At 51.3% G+C, this 14,660-nt stretch overlaps 2 protein-coding genes across 3 annotated transcripts; one reads left to right on the top strand and one right to left on the bottom strand.

Moving 5' to 3' along the window:
* Positions 1-39: 39 nt before the first annotated feature.
* Positions 40-7,150, bottom strand: TRUB2 (TruB pseudouridine synthase family member 2). The gene is made up of 8 exons (XM_006269455.4): positions 6,862-7,150; positions 6,603-6,734; positions 6,157-6,231; positions 5,458-5,519; positions 3,858-3,939; positions 3,161-3,233; positions 2,557-2,693; positions 40-1,719 (listed from the first exon to the last, which is right to left on the bottom strand). Exons 1-8 carry the CDS (start codon positions 7,148-7,150, stop codon positions 1,421-1,423), a joined length of 1,149 nt encoding a protein of 382 aa, XP_006269517.4. The 3' UTR covers positions 40-1,420.
* On the top strand, positions 7,111-13,219 carry COQ4 (coenzyme Q4). 2 transcript variants are annotated; one of them, XM_014610550.3, is made up of 7 exons: positions 7,111-7,194; positions 7,295-7,393; positions 7,699-7,795; positions 8,809-8,911; positions 9,324-9,453; positions 10,786-10,879; positions 11,521-13,219. In XM_014610550.3, exons 1-7 carry the CDS (start codon positions 7,149-7,151, stop codon positions 11,681-11,683), a joined length of 732 nt encoding a protein of 243 aa, XP_014466036.3. In that variant the 5' UTR covers positions 7,111-7,148; the 3' UTR covers positions 11,684-13,219. The 2 variants fall into 2 exon arrangements, with proteins under 2 accessions (XP_014466036.3, XP_019331378.2); XM_019475833.2 differs by lacking the exon at positions 8,809-8,911 and having other exon boundaries at positions 7,614-7,795.
* Positions 13,220-14,660: the final 1,441 nt, after the last annotated feature.

The following is a 14,660-nucleotide window of genomic DNA, read 5'->3' as shown; positions in this document are numbered from 1 at the left end:
AACCTTGGAGGTAGCTAAAAAAGGCAAAAGATCTATGGATTTAGTTAAAAAATTCCTTTAAAAAAATAAACAAACACAGAAACAAGATCAGCCATCACTGTTAAACACTTGCTTCACTGGGGATTATCCACTGTGAGACCACAGAGTAACATCTCACCTTTAACAGCTGTCTGGGTACATCTTCAAAGAAAGAATTGTATCTACAAGTGCCCCAGGCAGAGCCTAAAAGAGGTAAAGACAGAATCTTTTCTTGTAGCAGAAATCCTGTATTGCTTGCATGCAAATATGCAGTCACTAGGTACCTGTTAGGACATAATCTTGAAAACAAGTGGCGAATCTAAAATGGGATATTGTTATTAATGCCCATCCCTCACATCAGCCTTTCCTTATGTCAAAACCAAACTTGCATACTACAGCAATTGGTACTCTGAGACTTCAGATTGCAGCTGCTTTAGTACATCTGGCATTGTGCTTGGATCTGCATGTTTTAGAAATAAATTAGCAGTGATCAACTATAACAGGCAATTTATGGTGCATTTTCAATAGTAAGCTGTAGCCTTAAAGTGGTCACACCTCTGTCAGCTAGTTTGTACAGCTATGTTATACTGACCATTCTGTTAACTCAGTAGGGCAGGATAAATCCACAAGAAGTTGGGAATCACAGGGATTTTGGTCCTGTTCATTTTAAAATGTTGGTACCATGGAGCAGCATCTTTCCACATAAATATTTTGCACTGAATCTTAATTTCTTCCATCCTATTTCTTGCTTTTATATCCTACTCCTGAATCCCTTTGCACAAGATTACCTCACCTTCTTGTTGAGATTAGTGAAGAAGCCAAATGAAGCATTCCCCTTCCTAGGAAAGTTCTGCCTCACTCAAATCTTACATCTTCCTTGCACAGGTTCATTTTTTTGGTTTGACCAATAGCTCTTTACACCTTCAACATATGAAAATAGGGCTGATCTATACCCTATGTTATCATACAAAACCTTTTTATTTGGGGAAAGAATTCCTATAGCTAGGCTGCACTTCTCATTACAAAGAGCAAAATAAAGTAAGCATGCAGTAGAAGCAGCACAGCCTGCAACACACTGGTTGTATTTCCACTCTATCAGTCCTTACCAACAGAACCTTCCCAGTAACATCAGCAGGGGGTTGGCTTTGGAAGTAAATGCAAAGCTATCTTAGATGTCAGTGATCTCACTATACTGTTGTGCAACACTTTAAAAGAAAATATTTTGCCTCTCAATGGAGACATGTTGGATGAAAACAAACAACTCCTGCTAAGCTAAGTGCCATCCGAAGAAAGGCTAGTTGTGGATTACTCTCATTCCTATCTATTATTGTCCACCCTTCTGGTTTACACGTGGCTATCTTGTTTATGAGAGGCTGCTGGCAGGTGTCCCCCAAACACTGGGCTATCTTGATGCGTCACCCTCTTCAACCTGGTCCATCTCGATATGTTCATCATGAGCAGTCCTTTCCAGGTGGCCTAAACTTTTCTCAAGTTCTGTTTGCACTGTGAGCCTGGAGTCTTGAATTGCTTTCTGGATATTCTCCATGTCCCAATGTGTTCTCAGAAGAGCCTTGTCCAGTGTGAAGAAGCCATCCCGGGTCCTTCGCACTTGTGTGCACACAGCAGTTGACTTCAGCTCCAAGCCAATTTCATGAACTATCTTTCGGAGGTACTGCTGAGTCTCGTTCAAGCACTGGATTTCTACAAGGGGCACAGACACTTTATCAGAACAGGCAGCAAATACATGCAACTACACACTTCCATTTTTTCAGCTGAGGGATAAGTAAATGATAGTTTTACAGATGTCTTGCAAAATATCCCAAATCTCCAAGCATGAGGTGGAGGGGCACATAGTGCAGAACTGGATACTGGGGTGGGAGAAGCTTTTCAGAATAAGGTGGGCAGGATAAAGGTTTATGAGAATATACGTTTACGTCATAAGCTAAGCACTACCTCAGCAGTGCCTGAGGTGGACTGCACCAAAGGAACAGTTAGACAATGTATAGATTAAGAATGGTGAAGGTCCCCATTAACCACCTGGGGCAGGAATGCAAAGGGGTGAAGGCAGGCTCAGCTTGCAAAGTTATTGGGGGTGCTGCACTAAGTGGTAGATGAAAGGGGAATCTTTCTGCATAGGCATGGTAGTCCATTATTCACCCACTTGCACTGTCTGGTGAAACTTCCAGCACTGGCTACCATCAGGGACAGAATACCAGACTAGGAGGCCTACTGGTCCAATCCAGTATAGCAGTTATTCCTATCAGGCAAAGATTGGACAAAGTTCCCCGCTGTGCCCTGCCAAAAACTGCCTTGATCCTGGCCATTTAGCAAGATGATGTTTATTCTTTCTGCTGAGTTACCAGCTGGTACAGAATAGGCTGCTCTAACAGACCCATCTCTGCTTGCAGCTTGATTGCAAAATGCATTGGTGAGATCAGGCCACTTAAGAGTAGCCAAGTGTTGAGAGGAGCTACTTCTTGTCACATTCATGATGTAATATACTTTCACAGCACTTACAGAGCCCAAAATCATCCCTACCTAGTTGGAATTCTGGAGGAGCAAACTCAAGGCAGCGAATCGCTGTGATTAATGGAGGACTTTTCTCCATAGGGCGAAGTAACCCTTTAACTGCCAGCTCATAGGCCTCTTGGGTTTTCAGGTCAATGTTAGCATACCTGGAAAAAAAAACAAAACAGCAATGCATTAGTGCACTGAACGAACACCACCTTCCCAATGAATTCAAAGAATGCTATAAGACAAAAATGCTGTATTCACACTTCAGACTAAAGATCTGCTCACTCTCTAACAATTTCAATTCTCATCCCCACCCTTTTCAATCCTGTAAACATGCCTGATCATCTTATAATACCATTACTGTATCAGAGAAGATCTTTATTCTCCAAGATGTTAAGCATAGGTCCAAAGGTAACATGAAACTTCAGAATCCAAAGTAAGTCTTTAGTCACAGTTTTACTTCCAAGGATGAAGAAGCCAAGATAACTCTCCTCTATTCTGATCTAAGACCCCAACCTTTACAATCTCTGGCTACTGCAAGATAACTAATCTCATTGGTTCCAAAGATTAGCGAATGGCAGCACTGAAGTCAGGTCAGGTCAGCCAGGGTTTCTGATTGGATACGTACGTCAGTAGAGCTTTATGATTGCTTCCCTGAATGACAGCAAGAATCCTTTCCAGCTTTTCACTTGTGATGTGATCTGTAAGTGTTAAGAGGGAAACAAATCCTCATTTATTCACCTAGCATCTGGAAAGGTTATGTGGGTCTGAAATGCAGTATCAAAAATGTAATCTCCTGATTGAGTGGTTACATCTAAATGAGCTGGTGGGAAGCCCAGGAGACATATAGCCATACTATAGCTAAGTACAGAAGAACAGGAAATGGACCCCACTGACTTTATGCAGTTTTTTAAAGCAAAGAAGTCTCAGGTGGAAAAGAGAGTGCATTGGTTTCAAGACAGTGACAGCAATTTCTCCTTGAGATGTTTCAGGAATTTGTTTAACAAAAGTCTTTATGAAGGTGTATGACGATTACTCCATAAGTCAGGATGCTATGCCTCCTTAAGCACAGGCAGCATTGGGTGCAGCCAATACAGTGGCAGTCTGCATGATCAGGATTGTAAATTGGTGTTACACCGATTGCATTGAGTACACTATAAGCTAATAGGTTTGTGGTAAAACAGAACAGGAGTTACAGCAAATCCTCATGAATATAGATTAGAGGGTACTTAAAGTGTTCTTTTAATGCTGCTCAATCTGGCCTGGTTTAATACTTTGCGTTCTACTTATTGACTTTTTAAAACCACACTGACCAAGTCCCTTACCAAATGTTGTCTTCTCTATTAGCTTTCCTGTATCGGAAAAGTCATCTGTGGCTTTGCCAAACAGACCACGAACAGTGTAATCCTTGAAAGGAAAAAAAAAAAAAAGAGTGAGCATTATTTGCGGAGGGAACACTCTGAAAAACACTGAGTAGCAACACCTACTGTGCAGAAATTGCTGGGCAATGCAGGACACAAAGAACTTCTCTGAAGGAAACCAGCAGCCTCTGAACAGACAGTATTGCCAGAACATTCACAGGGCAAGGGGCACCTTTCTTCTCAGATGAGCTGCTAATGGCTTTAGAAAGCACCGATGCTTTTTGTTTGAAACATAAACGGGATGTCAGGCACGGCAGCTGACAGTTGCCTCAGCAAGTCAGAGGTAGGCATTAAACCTTGTGCCAGTAGCACAACCTCTCCACTTTTCTCTGAGGGTCTTGAGTTGCTTTCTGTTTGGCTTGGAACATGTATAGCTTTTTTTTAAAGCTCCTGTGGTGTCCTTTGAGGCACAGACTTTTAAAACTCCTATTTGTTCTTGATCTCCAGCCTCAGGTCCCCAGAACCACCATCTCATTGCAGTGCCGACAAGGAGCATAATCATGACTATTAGTTATCCTGCAGTAAGTGCCTGAAGGCCCCCAGTCATGCTGAGGGCCCCATTTGTGCTACGCTCTGTACAAACCTGTAAAACATTCCCTGTCCCACTGATCTCTGTCATGATGAATCAGACAGATATACAGACAAATGGGAATGGTGAGTGGTCTGCACACTCCAATTTGAAAAGAACACAATACAGCTTGCATATTTCTTGTCTCTCTCACACCACAGTATTTCTAGGACGCCTGCATACACAACCTGCCTGTCTCCTTACTGTGTTTATAAATTCTAATACACAGTATCTTCCTATTTAGTCAACTTAGTTCTCATCCAGCTCCTAGGATAAGCACAAGGGTTAAAAGCCAATGTCTTTCCTTCACTGTGGCATCCACACCTGCACTGCATAAGGCTGGAAGACCCCCTAATGCCTCGCCTATAGAAAAACACAGAAAAAGCTAATTGTTTGTGTGTCTCAGCTCTGAACTGGAGAAATTGCCTCTAGGAGTAAGAAATGAGTTAATTTCCCACAGTACATTCCAAGTATGGCTTCTCTGCCATGACTGCTGACAAAATAGGCCAGATCGGGTGGTTTGAAAGACATGGATGACTCCCTCCCCACTAGGAGAGAACAAGGCCCAGCTGGCCAATCTGAAATCTTATGTAAAAACAGTATTTATTTTCACAATCCTGATCCAGGCAAGATTCACAGTATTGATTTAGAGGTAAAAAAACCCTCTGTATCCTATTACCAATTCTTCCAGGCATCCTTTGGGGGGCAGAAATGGATATTGTATATCACTTAATCTGCTTAATGGATATTGAATACTGCTTAATCTCAGTGATTTGTGCTGTGCATAGCTGTGCATGCTATTGGCCCACTTGCAATATGACATTTGACTCTTCTTTTTCAGTGCAATTTCTAACTAGGCCTTGGATCACCACTGTGAATCATCACTCTCACATATCCCCACTTCTAGCCCAGTTTGCATTGCACTGCACAGCATACCTTAGTAAAATGGGCATTGTACATGTCTGTGAGCAGCCTGCAGCCCTGGCCCACTCCAAGCACTGAAAGAAAGACAAAATTGGAAACCACTTTTCATATTTAAAACTTATTTGGATTTAAACATTTGTCTACAGGGGCTTTTCACATTAGTCAGCAATATATCTGTGTCCTCAAAACTCACCATCAGTTTTTTTTTTTACCTCTCCTTTTGAGGCTGAGAGTTGCCATCAAACAAACATCAGGTGTTCTGATTGCCACAAGCACCCAGTTTTATTTAGTGCTTCTCACTTGTAGCCTTCAAAGCACCTTACCAAGGAAGGGCACCATCATTGTACTCATTTCACAGACAGGGAAACAGATACAATGGGCTAGTGTGTAGAGCCAAGACAGACTAGAGGCTTTTCATTGTAGCAGAACACAGTGTCCTCCAGGCACGTGGCTTCTCTGAGAATAACTAGTCAGTTCTCTCTCCCTTGTAATGTCTCATCCTTCCAAAACATTGCATTTGATTCGTCTGTTTCTCTTGTAACCTAAGGCTTACATCCTTGCCCTGCCCAACAAAATCCACGCACGCTGCCAGCAGAGCGCTTTGCAATTCTTTCCTAGCTACGTACAGAACAAACAGAAGCAAAACCCTTCCCTTTACTTCCAGACTCCACACCGAAAATACGTTTTTCTCGGTTTCAAGACAAAACCTACCAAACACTCCAGAAGACTTTACATCCAGCCGGTGGCCTGCTCCAACTTTCAAGTGAGTGAACCTCGGTCCTTTCACTATAAAGACAACAAACATGTTGTATGTTTGGTAACATGCCTAACATTTAGTTTCTCCACCAGAAATATAGCCGGACTTTTTGATTAACCAGCACGATGGCAGAAGACAAAACAAGGTTTCAAAGCAATTTAATTTCCTCGGTCTAAATCTTGCAGCTGTGCAGTGCCCAAAGCAGAACCTCTCTAGCAAATCATTAAAACAGAGTCGAAAACCCAAATCTTTCCAGCGCGCTCTCGCTCTTCCTCCAGCTTCTCTGCAACGCAAACATGCGCTGGTTTTATCCCCTCGGAGTGCGTGACCAGCGGGCACCAGCCGCCGCATCCCAGTGGAGTTAGCTCCCTGCCACCCCGGGCCCTTCCCCGTGCCTTACCCAGCGGGTGGTCGGCCAGCACGGGCAGGCGGGTGGCTACCGGGGTCAGCTCCTTGCCCGCCTCTCCTTCCACGAAGCCCGGCAGGAAGCGCACGTGCTGCCGCGAGGACCGCTGCTCCAGCGAGTTCAGGCCTGGAGGGACGGGAAGAAAAGCCGGATGCTGCTGTCAGCCCCCCGGGAGGGGCAGCCGGGCCCCAGGTGCCCCGCCCCGTCCGGGGACAGTCAACCACGCTTCTCTTCGAAAGCCCCGCGGCCTCACCCGCCAGCAGCCGGGTTTCCACGGCGTCCCGCACACGCGGCCAAGCCACGCCGCCGGGCTTGTACACGGCGAAGAGCCCGTGCACCGCCATCGCCCTGGCCCCGGGCACTTCCGGCCTCCAGATCCGTCGGGGAATGAGGTCCCACCACTCTTCCTGTGCGGGCGTCGATATGCGCTTCCGGCCGCAGGGTGCGTCGCGGAATGCGGTCCCCCGGCAACAAGGGGTGCAACTGTGCCGGAAGGCGGCTGGGCGTTTTGGCCCTTTCGCGCACCCGTCCGGGGCGGACATGGCCGCCTGTTGCGCGGGGTTGCTGCGGGGCTCGGGGCTCGCAGGCAAGCCCCCCCCTTCCCCCCGGGTCTTAGAGCCGGGCCGGCTCCTCGCCCCCTGCCCTGGGCTGCTCCGCCGCCAGCCGCCGCCTCCCTTCCCTTGCAGGCCCGCTCTACCCCGGCCACGTGCCCACCAGCCCCCTGCAGAAGGCGCTGCTGGCGGCCGGCTCCGCGCTCGCCGCCCTCCGCGACCCCTACCGGCATGGTAAGGCCAGACTCCCCGGGGCAGGGCAGGGCAGGGCAGGGCAGGCCGGGGCGATCGGCCTGGAGGCGCGGGGGGCCGGGGCAGGCCCGAGGGCCTTGGTGTCAGCACTGGAGGCTGGGCGAGGAGCAGGGAGCCCTGCCCCGGGACGCTGCGAGCAGCAGCAGGTGCCCAGGCGTGGCACTGACCCGCGTGTCGACTACGTGGGCCCTGCCGCCCCCAGGCCTCGGGCTCTTGTCCGCCGCGCCGGTTGCCCTTGGCTCCCGCCTTGGTCTGTTCTCGTGGACGCCTCTTCCCTCCTTTCCCAGATATGGTGGCGGTTCTTGGCGAGACAACCGGCTCCCTTGCCCTGCAGAGGCTGCGGGACAAGATGAGACACGATGCCGAGGGGTATCAGATCCTGCGGTGCGTTTTCCTCTCTCTTGCGCAGCCCGTGGCAGGGAGGGAGGCGCGTTTGGGAGGCCGCTGGGCTGGTGGGGCAGTGTCCGGTGCGGCAGCACTTGTCCTTGAAGAGGCAGGATGGGTAGTTTTGAATTCCCCGGGGTTCTTCTGCTCCCTGACATCTGTAAGAGCCTTCTTGGCAAAGACACAGACATTAACAGTAAATTGGGCTCCTAGTAATGCACAGCCTTTGCTCCTTCCCGCCTCTCTCATTCCAGTTTTGCTGCTGCTCTTACTGGCAAACCTCCTTCTTCAAGGAGTGCTGGAGCACGCGTCTGTGACCTCCCCGCCAGAGCAGGGCAGGAGAGCAGCAGATCTTATTGTACCACAGCCTTGATCACATAGTCGTGTGCTTCTCCCACAAGCACCTTACCTGAAAACACCCTCCCTAAGTGGTTTGAGCACCCTCCTCCAGAGCCATTTCTGCCCTGGTGCCTGCAGGAAACTGCTGTGAGTGAGGCTAAAAGCCAGGAGGGATTTCTGCAGTCACCTTGCTTCAAGGGCCAAATGCTTGTTATTCCTCCTGCATGTTTGTCCCCCCTTCCCTGCCCCTCCTGAGTGTTTGTTACGCTTGTTCTTCACATGGTATTTTAATTACGCTGGAAGCGAGGGCTAGGTTTGTGACACCCAGAGCAGCATGACCCTGATGCTGATTGAGGCCACTGGGTGCTCCCACAGCACATGTACCAACTATTAGGGCTGAAAAACTGCAGCTGGGCATCAAGCCTGATGACAAGGCTCATGGCCTCAGGCAGAGTCTTAAGCTCTCTGCACCCAAGCTCCACAGAAGTGAGGTGGAGCTGATGGTTGACCTCCCACCACAGGGGATAGATGGTTATTCGGGCAGTGAAAAGCAGCAGCCAAATGCCAGGGTCTAGGTGGTGCTTCCAGCAATGCTGCTGCACAGGCCCCAGTTACATCAGCTTCTCCCAGCAGTCTGTTCCTTCAAGGGGTGTCTTGGCCCATTTCCCTTGCAGAGAGCGGCCACGGATCCGGCTGTCCACCCTGGATGTGGCGGGGCTCCGGGGGCTGCCGGATGGGACATTTGGTCGGGAATACATGCGGTTTTTAGAAGACAACGTGAGTGTGGTGTGGAGCAGCCTGGAGCAGGCCCCAGGGGGAGGTGGGGAGTGGTGAATGGCTGTAGTCTATCTTAGGGCCTGGCCCTCTACAAGGGCTCCAGAAGGAGGTGCTAAGTAGTGTAGTGAAGAAGACAGCGGGTTTGGAGAGTCCCAAAGGAATGGGCACCGCGCTGATATTCAGGAGCTGGGGTCTGTTCCCAGCTCTGCCACTGGCCTTCTGTATGGCCTTGGGTAGACACCTCCCCTTTCTGAGCCTCAGTTTCCCCATGCATGAAATGAGGGCAGCTGCACTGACCCTGTTGGTACTGTGCTTTGAAGTCGGCTGAAGAGAGCGCTCTCTAAGCTGGGGACCATCATTATTATGCTGTTTGTAAGAGGCACTGATTCCCAGCCGGCTGTTCTGTTTGCAGAGGGTTTCTCCAGATACAAGGATGCCGGCCAAATTCGTTGATGATGAGGAGCTGGCTTACGTGATCCAGCGGTACCGGGAAGTCCACGACCTGATGCATACTCTCCTGGGCATGCCCACCAACATGCTGGGTGAGCCCAGACTGGCTGAGACCAAGAGGTGCTGCCATCTAGAACCTAGTTGGGTGCAGTAAGGCAGCTGGATCTCAGGCCTGGTGTCCCCATAGCAAAGCCTGTTTCTGCAGTTTGACTGCTTTGTGGGCCAGTGACTGCCTGAGGCTGACAGTCAGGGCAGGGCTCACAGCCACTGGTGCAGCAGCTTGCGGGACTGTGCCACTGCCCAGGCTCCATCTGTGCCACGGATGAGGTAAAGATCCCTCCAGCCCTTAGGGCCTGTCACCTTTACCCTGCTGAGCCCTGGCATGGGTGATGAGATGGTGGTGGCTGAGTGGGAAGGTGCTGCTATTAAGGGCTGATGATGAAATGGATCCGTAGGAGAAAGGTGTGAGTCAGAGGGAGCTCTGAGTAATTGTGGGCTGGATCTGTGTCAAAGGGGAAGGTGGGGAGGGTTAGAGTTCTGCTGGCAGTTGGCCAGGTCTGTTCCTCCCAACAAGCATGTGGCTGAGTAACAAACAGCAGGCTGAAGTCAGAGCCCTGCTGTTAGCTGAACAAGGCTCTGGGGGCCTGCAGGCCCCAGGACCCTGAGTCTTGGGGAAGGCCAAGACACCCCCTATTTGACCCACACTTTTAATTCTCATTGTTTTACACCAGATGAGACATTGTGAAGCTATGAGAGCACAGGGCTTGGACTTGGGGGGGGGGGGGGGGGGGCTTCTGGTTCTGGTTGTAGCTCTGCTGCTTCCCTGCTGGGTGTCCTTTGGCAAGTCACTTCACTGCTCTGTGCCTAGGTTTCCCCCTTGGTAAAACGGGCATGACAATACTGATCTTCTTTGCAAAGCACCTTAAGCTCTGATGATGCAAGGTGCTGTGTAAGACTTGGGTGTTGCTGTAATGCAACACAGGGCCAGCAGCTTGGGGCATATGTACCAACCTGCAGGAGCAAACCACAGCGACTGGCTCAGGGCAGATTTGCAGAGCCCAGGTCCTGGGCAGGGAGCAGGAGAATGGTGGAATTCCACCACTGGAGACAGTTAACCCCCTGATGGCCAGTGCCTGTGGGAAGCATCTAGACAGACTGTCCTGGAACAGAAGTGCAGCAAGTCCTGTGACAGTGATAGGCTGTGGCCCGTGTTATGCAGAAACGTAAATTGGTCTGGCAGTGTCCCCTTAATGATGCTCAAACCCTCCTTCCAGAGCCCATCCCCACTGCCAGGCCTTGCTCAGACAGAGCAGCTTCAACTATTTGCAGCTGCCAGGGATCCTGCTACCTCCCCTGGGCTGCTCTGTCACACACTCCCAATATGGGGCTTGGCACCTGCTGACTCACTTTCCTGTGTCCTCTAGGTGAGGTCGTGGTGAAGTGGTTCGAAGCTGTTCAGACCGGCCTGCCCATGTGCGCTCTTGGAGCAGTGTTTGGCCCCATTCGTCTCAAAGCCCGGTAGGTTGAGCAGCCTGTAGACTTCTGTACAGCCTGCAGTCTTTCTCTTCCATAGCCCACCTGGTTGTGGGTGGGCAGCACAGTCAAGTGGGTTAGAGCAGGCCTCATAAAATCGGGAGCCCTGGGTCCTATTTCTGCCTTTGTCATTGATCCGCTGAGAGTGTAAACAGACAAACAATGACACTGCTTGGAAGGAGGGAACAGCTCGCTATCTATGAGTCTGCATCAGCTGATCTGTGTTCTGTATAGTTGCTATTATCCCATGGAAGTGGACCTAAGCCAGGGTGATTTGTCCCTGAGCGGAAGTGGGTGTGTCACTACTAAGGCTTAGCTTCTGCTTGCTGCAGGGTTGAGCAGATGGATGAGCTGGTTCCAGCGGCATTGGCTACGCTGTGGTGAATGCTTTACTCCAGCCTTGCAAAGGAGTATAACTGTCCTGCCTGCCTGTACTGGCATGGCCTTTTGTAAGGTTCCTTGTGAGGTAGCTGAGGGGATCCGGAGTGAAGCCCTTCCTGTTGAGAGACTGAACTGCTTGATGCAGCTACCATGCTGGGACCTGTGGAGCAGGCAGTGTCAGTGCCCTCTGGCACCTGGGCAATGTCCCCAGAGCAGGGAATGAAACCATTTCTGTCCTTTTCCAGAAAGCTGCAGGTCTTGACCACGGAGCTCATCCCCTGGGCTGTGCAGAGTGGGCTCCGTGCCAACTGCATCCTGAACATTTACTATGAGCGCCGCTGGGAGCAGACGGTGGAGTCCCTGAGGGAGGAGATCGGGATCCTGCCTCCCCCTTCCATTCGCCTGTGAGAGCCCAAGCGTAGAGGGCATTGGCCTCCATGAGGCTTTGGTGGGACAAAGGGGGGTTGTCCTCACAGGGCACCAGCCTGGAGAGTGATGACAACCCCCTCAGGGCTTCGTCTCCTCCAGGGAATTTTCCTGCAGCACTTGGGACATTGCTTAGCCTGAGCCAGTGCCTGGCACATCACTGTCACGTCACAGGCACAGCTCTGATGACTGCAACATTATGCCTCCTTATGGGAAGGGGAAACCTGACCCCTGCTGCTGTGTTGGCCCCATATAAAGCTGGTCCCATGTAGAACTGCATCCAGCAGAGGTTTTGTTCACACTCGGGTGTGCCTGCCACGTTCAAGGGGTGCAGGTGGTGCATTGGCCCCATTCATCCCTATGGGCTGCCCTCCCCACCAAGTCATGGGAATGCTCCCTGGGTTGCATCTCATTAGCTTTAGTGCTGGGGTGGTGATGAGGGAAGCAGTTGTGGGTTAGATAGTGCTGGGACAATATGGCCTTTGCCTTCCCATTGACATGGGACTCCCAGGGGAAGACCTCCCTCTCTGGTGGGCCCTCGTTTTCCAGGGACTGCTTTCTTCAAGGCCTCACTTGCACTGCAGAGCAATGTTGGCAGAGTGCTAGCATCTCTCCCTGCCCTGCATCCCTCTAGCAGCTGGCCCCTCCTATCAGCCAGCAGGGTGACTCTGTCCAAATGGGAAGGCTTCAGCAAGCACAGGGAGATAGTTCCACAGCCCTTCGGTCGCCAGTGCTTCCCCAGGGCAACCTCCGCACCCTGGGACAGAGCTGCAGAGCAGAACCCCCTGCCCTACTGGTGCCAACTGAACTGCCAGCAGAGTGAGACAAGTAGAGACAAGGCCCTGCCAGAGCCAGTTGTGTAACCAGACCAGGGTGATTCATGGCCTAAGATGGAGCAACAGCAGGTCCTGCCCTAGCCCCCCTTGCTGCCCCTGCTCTACTGGCCTGCTTTAGGCTTTGTGTGAGGCCTCTCGTGCTTCTCGGCTGGTGGATCACACAGTCATGCTGGCCCTGAGGAGATGCAGCAATCGACTTACTGACACAAAGCCAAAGTGCCCTGGAGTGTGCGCACTACATGTCCATGGTTCAGAAGGAGCCAAGCACCCTGGCAGCCTGCCTCAGTGACTCCCCATGCTGAACAGGCTGTGGAACCAGAGCCCTCAGCTCCATCTTCTCTGGCTCACACCAGACACTGACCAGCTGGTGGAGGAAAGCAGCTACAAGCCCTGTCAATGCTCTGTGTGGGATGGTTCTTCCTCAGGGCCCTACTGCTGTCCCTGTCCCAAGCACTAAATTCCCACACTCACTCTAGTTGTAAGTAGCCAAGGACCTGGAAGGCTGCAGCAGGGAGAGGCAGTGGGGCTAAGGCCTGAGTCCCAGAGGAAGGAGGATGCTGAAGCTGGGAGCCACCAGCATGGGGTGTAGATGGTGCTTGGCGTAGCAAGGCAAGGAGATGTTGGAGCGGGGAGTTCTGATGCTGAAGTTGCTCTGTTAATAAAATCCATTGCGAGATGTGCAGTTGGTTTGTCTGCCCCTTGCCCCCTCCTAGGCTCACAAGATCTGACATGGAGCCTCAGCCTTCTGCCCCATGAGGGCCTATTGTTCTTTGTCCCTTGGCTTTGGCCGGAAGGGAGCTGTCGACTTGCACATGCGGCACACATCCCAAGTGGGCTGTGGGCACAATGGCAGCTGTGTGCTTGCATCTTGCTTGGCAGCTGTAGGAGCAGAGGTGCCCAGGGCCTGGTGCAGGCAGGAGCCAGGCAAGGCTTGGTGCTGATCAGTGTCCAGCAGTCCTGTCTGTGCTCCTAGGCCCCAGCCTGGCCAAGCTTCAAGTGCCCAGTGGCTTTGCAAAATCCAGTGCAGCCAAACACTACCCCTGTAAGGCAGGATAAATGATTTGGCTGTGGCTGTGCAGGGTGGCAGAGCAAGGGAGCAGGCCTTGTGGGTCAGTCTTCCAGACCCAGGCTGTACTTGTCAAGCAACATTCCCTTGTCAGCTCTCTGCTGCAGGTAGCTTTTCCATGCCACTGCAGCCTGTAGGGCTTCTGGGGCAACACGCATGTCCTTATAGCCCAGATAGCCTCTGCCTCCTCTTCCCTGCTGCTCAGGCACCCTCTCCTTGGCAGGTCAGAAGCATCCTGCTCTGTGCCTGGTTCAAACATCTTCACCTGGTGTTCAGCTCCAGCTCCTGCTCCCCTCTTCCTCCTCTCTGCCCTGCTGGTTCTGAAGCTTTCCTGTTTCTCTGGGCTCCCGTAGGAACCTGACTTGTTTTTGCCAGCTGGCAGCTGTGCAGGTCTGTCTAGTACTGGGAGCTGGGAAGGCATAGCAGCAGGAAGGGACAGGATCCTGATCCTGTCTCCACTCATTGTTAGCTTCTTCCCCATGCCCAGCTCCCCACCCTGTCCACATTTCCCCCACTTTTGCAATGAGACAATGTTGGAGGGAGGGATTCCTGATGTAAGGATGGGGGTGAGGAGTTGTAGAGCCCGGGCAGAGTGGCTCAGCACTGACAGGCTGAGCAGGTCCTGCAGCTCCTGTCTGTGTGGGCAGATGCTGGTGGGAAAGGGAATGCGATCCACAGTTGCTGAGGGAGGGACAGGGCTGGAGGAGCCCCAGCCCAGCCCCAGCCCTGCTTCACTCACTTCAGCAGTTCTTCCCCTCCTTTACTCACTTTCACAATTGGAGTTGCTGCCCATGGGCATGGTTTAGCCAAATCCCAAGCTTGACTATTGGGAAACTTGTAACTCAGCCAAAGACAGCACCTCTACCAGGCCTCTAACCAGTCTAGGTCTCCCTGGTGCTGCCTCTTCCAGACTGGAGCCCTATGGGCAGGGCTCTGTGAGCTGCAGTTGTGAAGCAGGAATTTGGTTTTCCAGCTGAACCCATGAGGCTTTGGGTTGATTTAAACGGAGTCACATTATCATGAGAAAGCAGGGCTGGAAGGGACCTCATGAGGTTGT

The sequence above is a fragment of the Alligator mississippiensis genome, chromosome 12 (genome assembly GCF_030867095.1).
Source record: "Alligator mississippiensis isolate rAllMis1 chromosome 12, rAllMis1, whole genome shotgun sequence".
Lineage (NCBI taxonomy): Eukaryota > Metazoa > Chordata > Crocodylia > Alligatoridae > Alligator > Alligator mississippiensis.
Note: the sequence above shows the minus strand (reverse complement) of the source record. Positions and strands in the feature narration are given on the sequence as shown.

What these genes read in the sequence shown, in the direction of transcription:
- COQ4 (XM_014610550.3), top strand. Translation starts at nt 7,149, where the DNA reads ATGGCCGCCTGTTGCGCGGGGTTGCTGCGGGGCTCGGGGCTCGCAG. An exon ending in TGCGGTTTTTAGAAGACAAC is followed by an intron (nt 8,912 to 9,323) that starts GTGAGTGTGGTG and finishes TTCTGTTTGCAG; the next exon opens with AGGGTTTCTCCAGATACAAG. An exon ending in CATGCCCACCAACATGCTGG is followed by an intron (nt 9,454 to 10,785) that starts GTGAGCCCAGAC and finishes TGTGTCCTCTAG; the next exon opens with GTGAGGTCGTGGTGAAGTGG.
- TRUB2 (XM_006269455.4), bottom strand. Translation starts at nt 7,150, where the DNA reads ATGTCCGCCCCGGACGGGTGCGCGAAAGGGCCAAAACGCCCAGCCGCC. An exon ending in AATAGAGAAGACAACATTTG is followed by an intron (nt 3,234 to 3,857) that starts GTAAGGGACTTG and finishes TAACACTTACAG; the next exon opens with ATCACATCACAAGTGAAAAG. An exon ending in TCCTCCAGAATTCCAACTAG is followed by an intron (nt 1,720 to 2,556) that starts GTAGGGATGATT and finishes TGCCCCTTGTAG; the next exon opens with AAATCCAGTGCTTGAACGAG.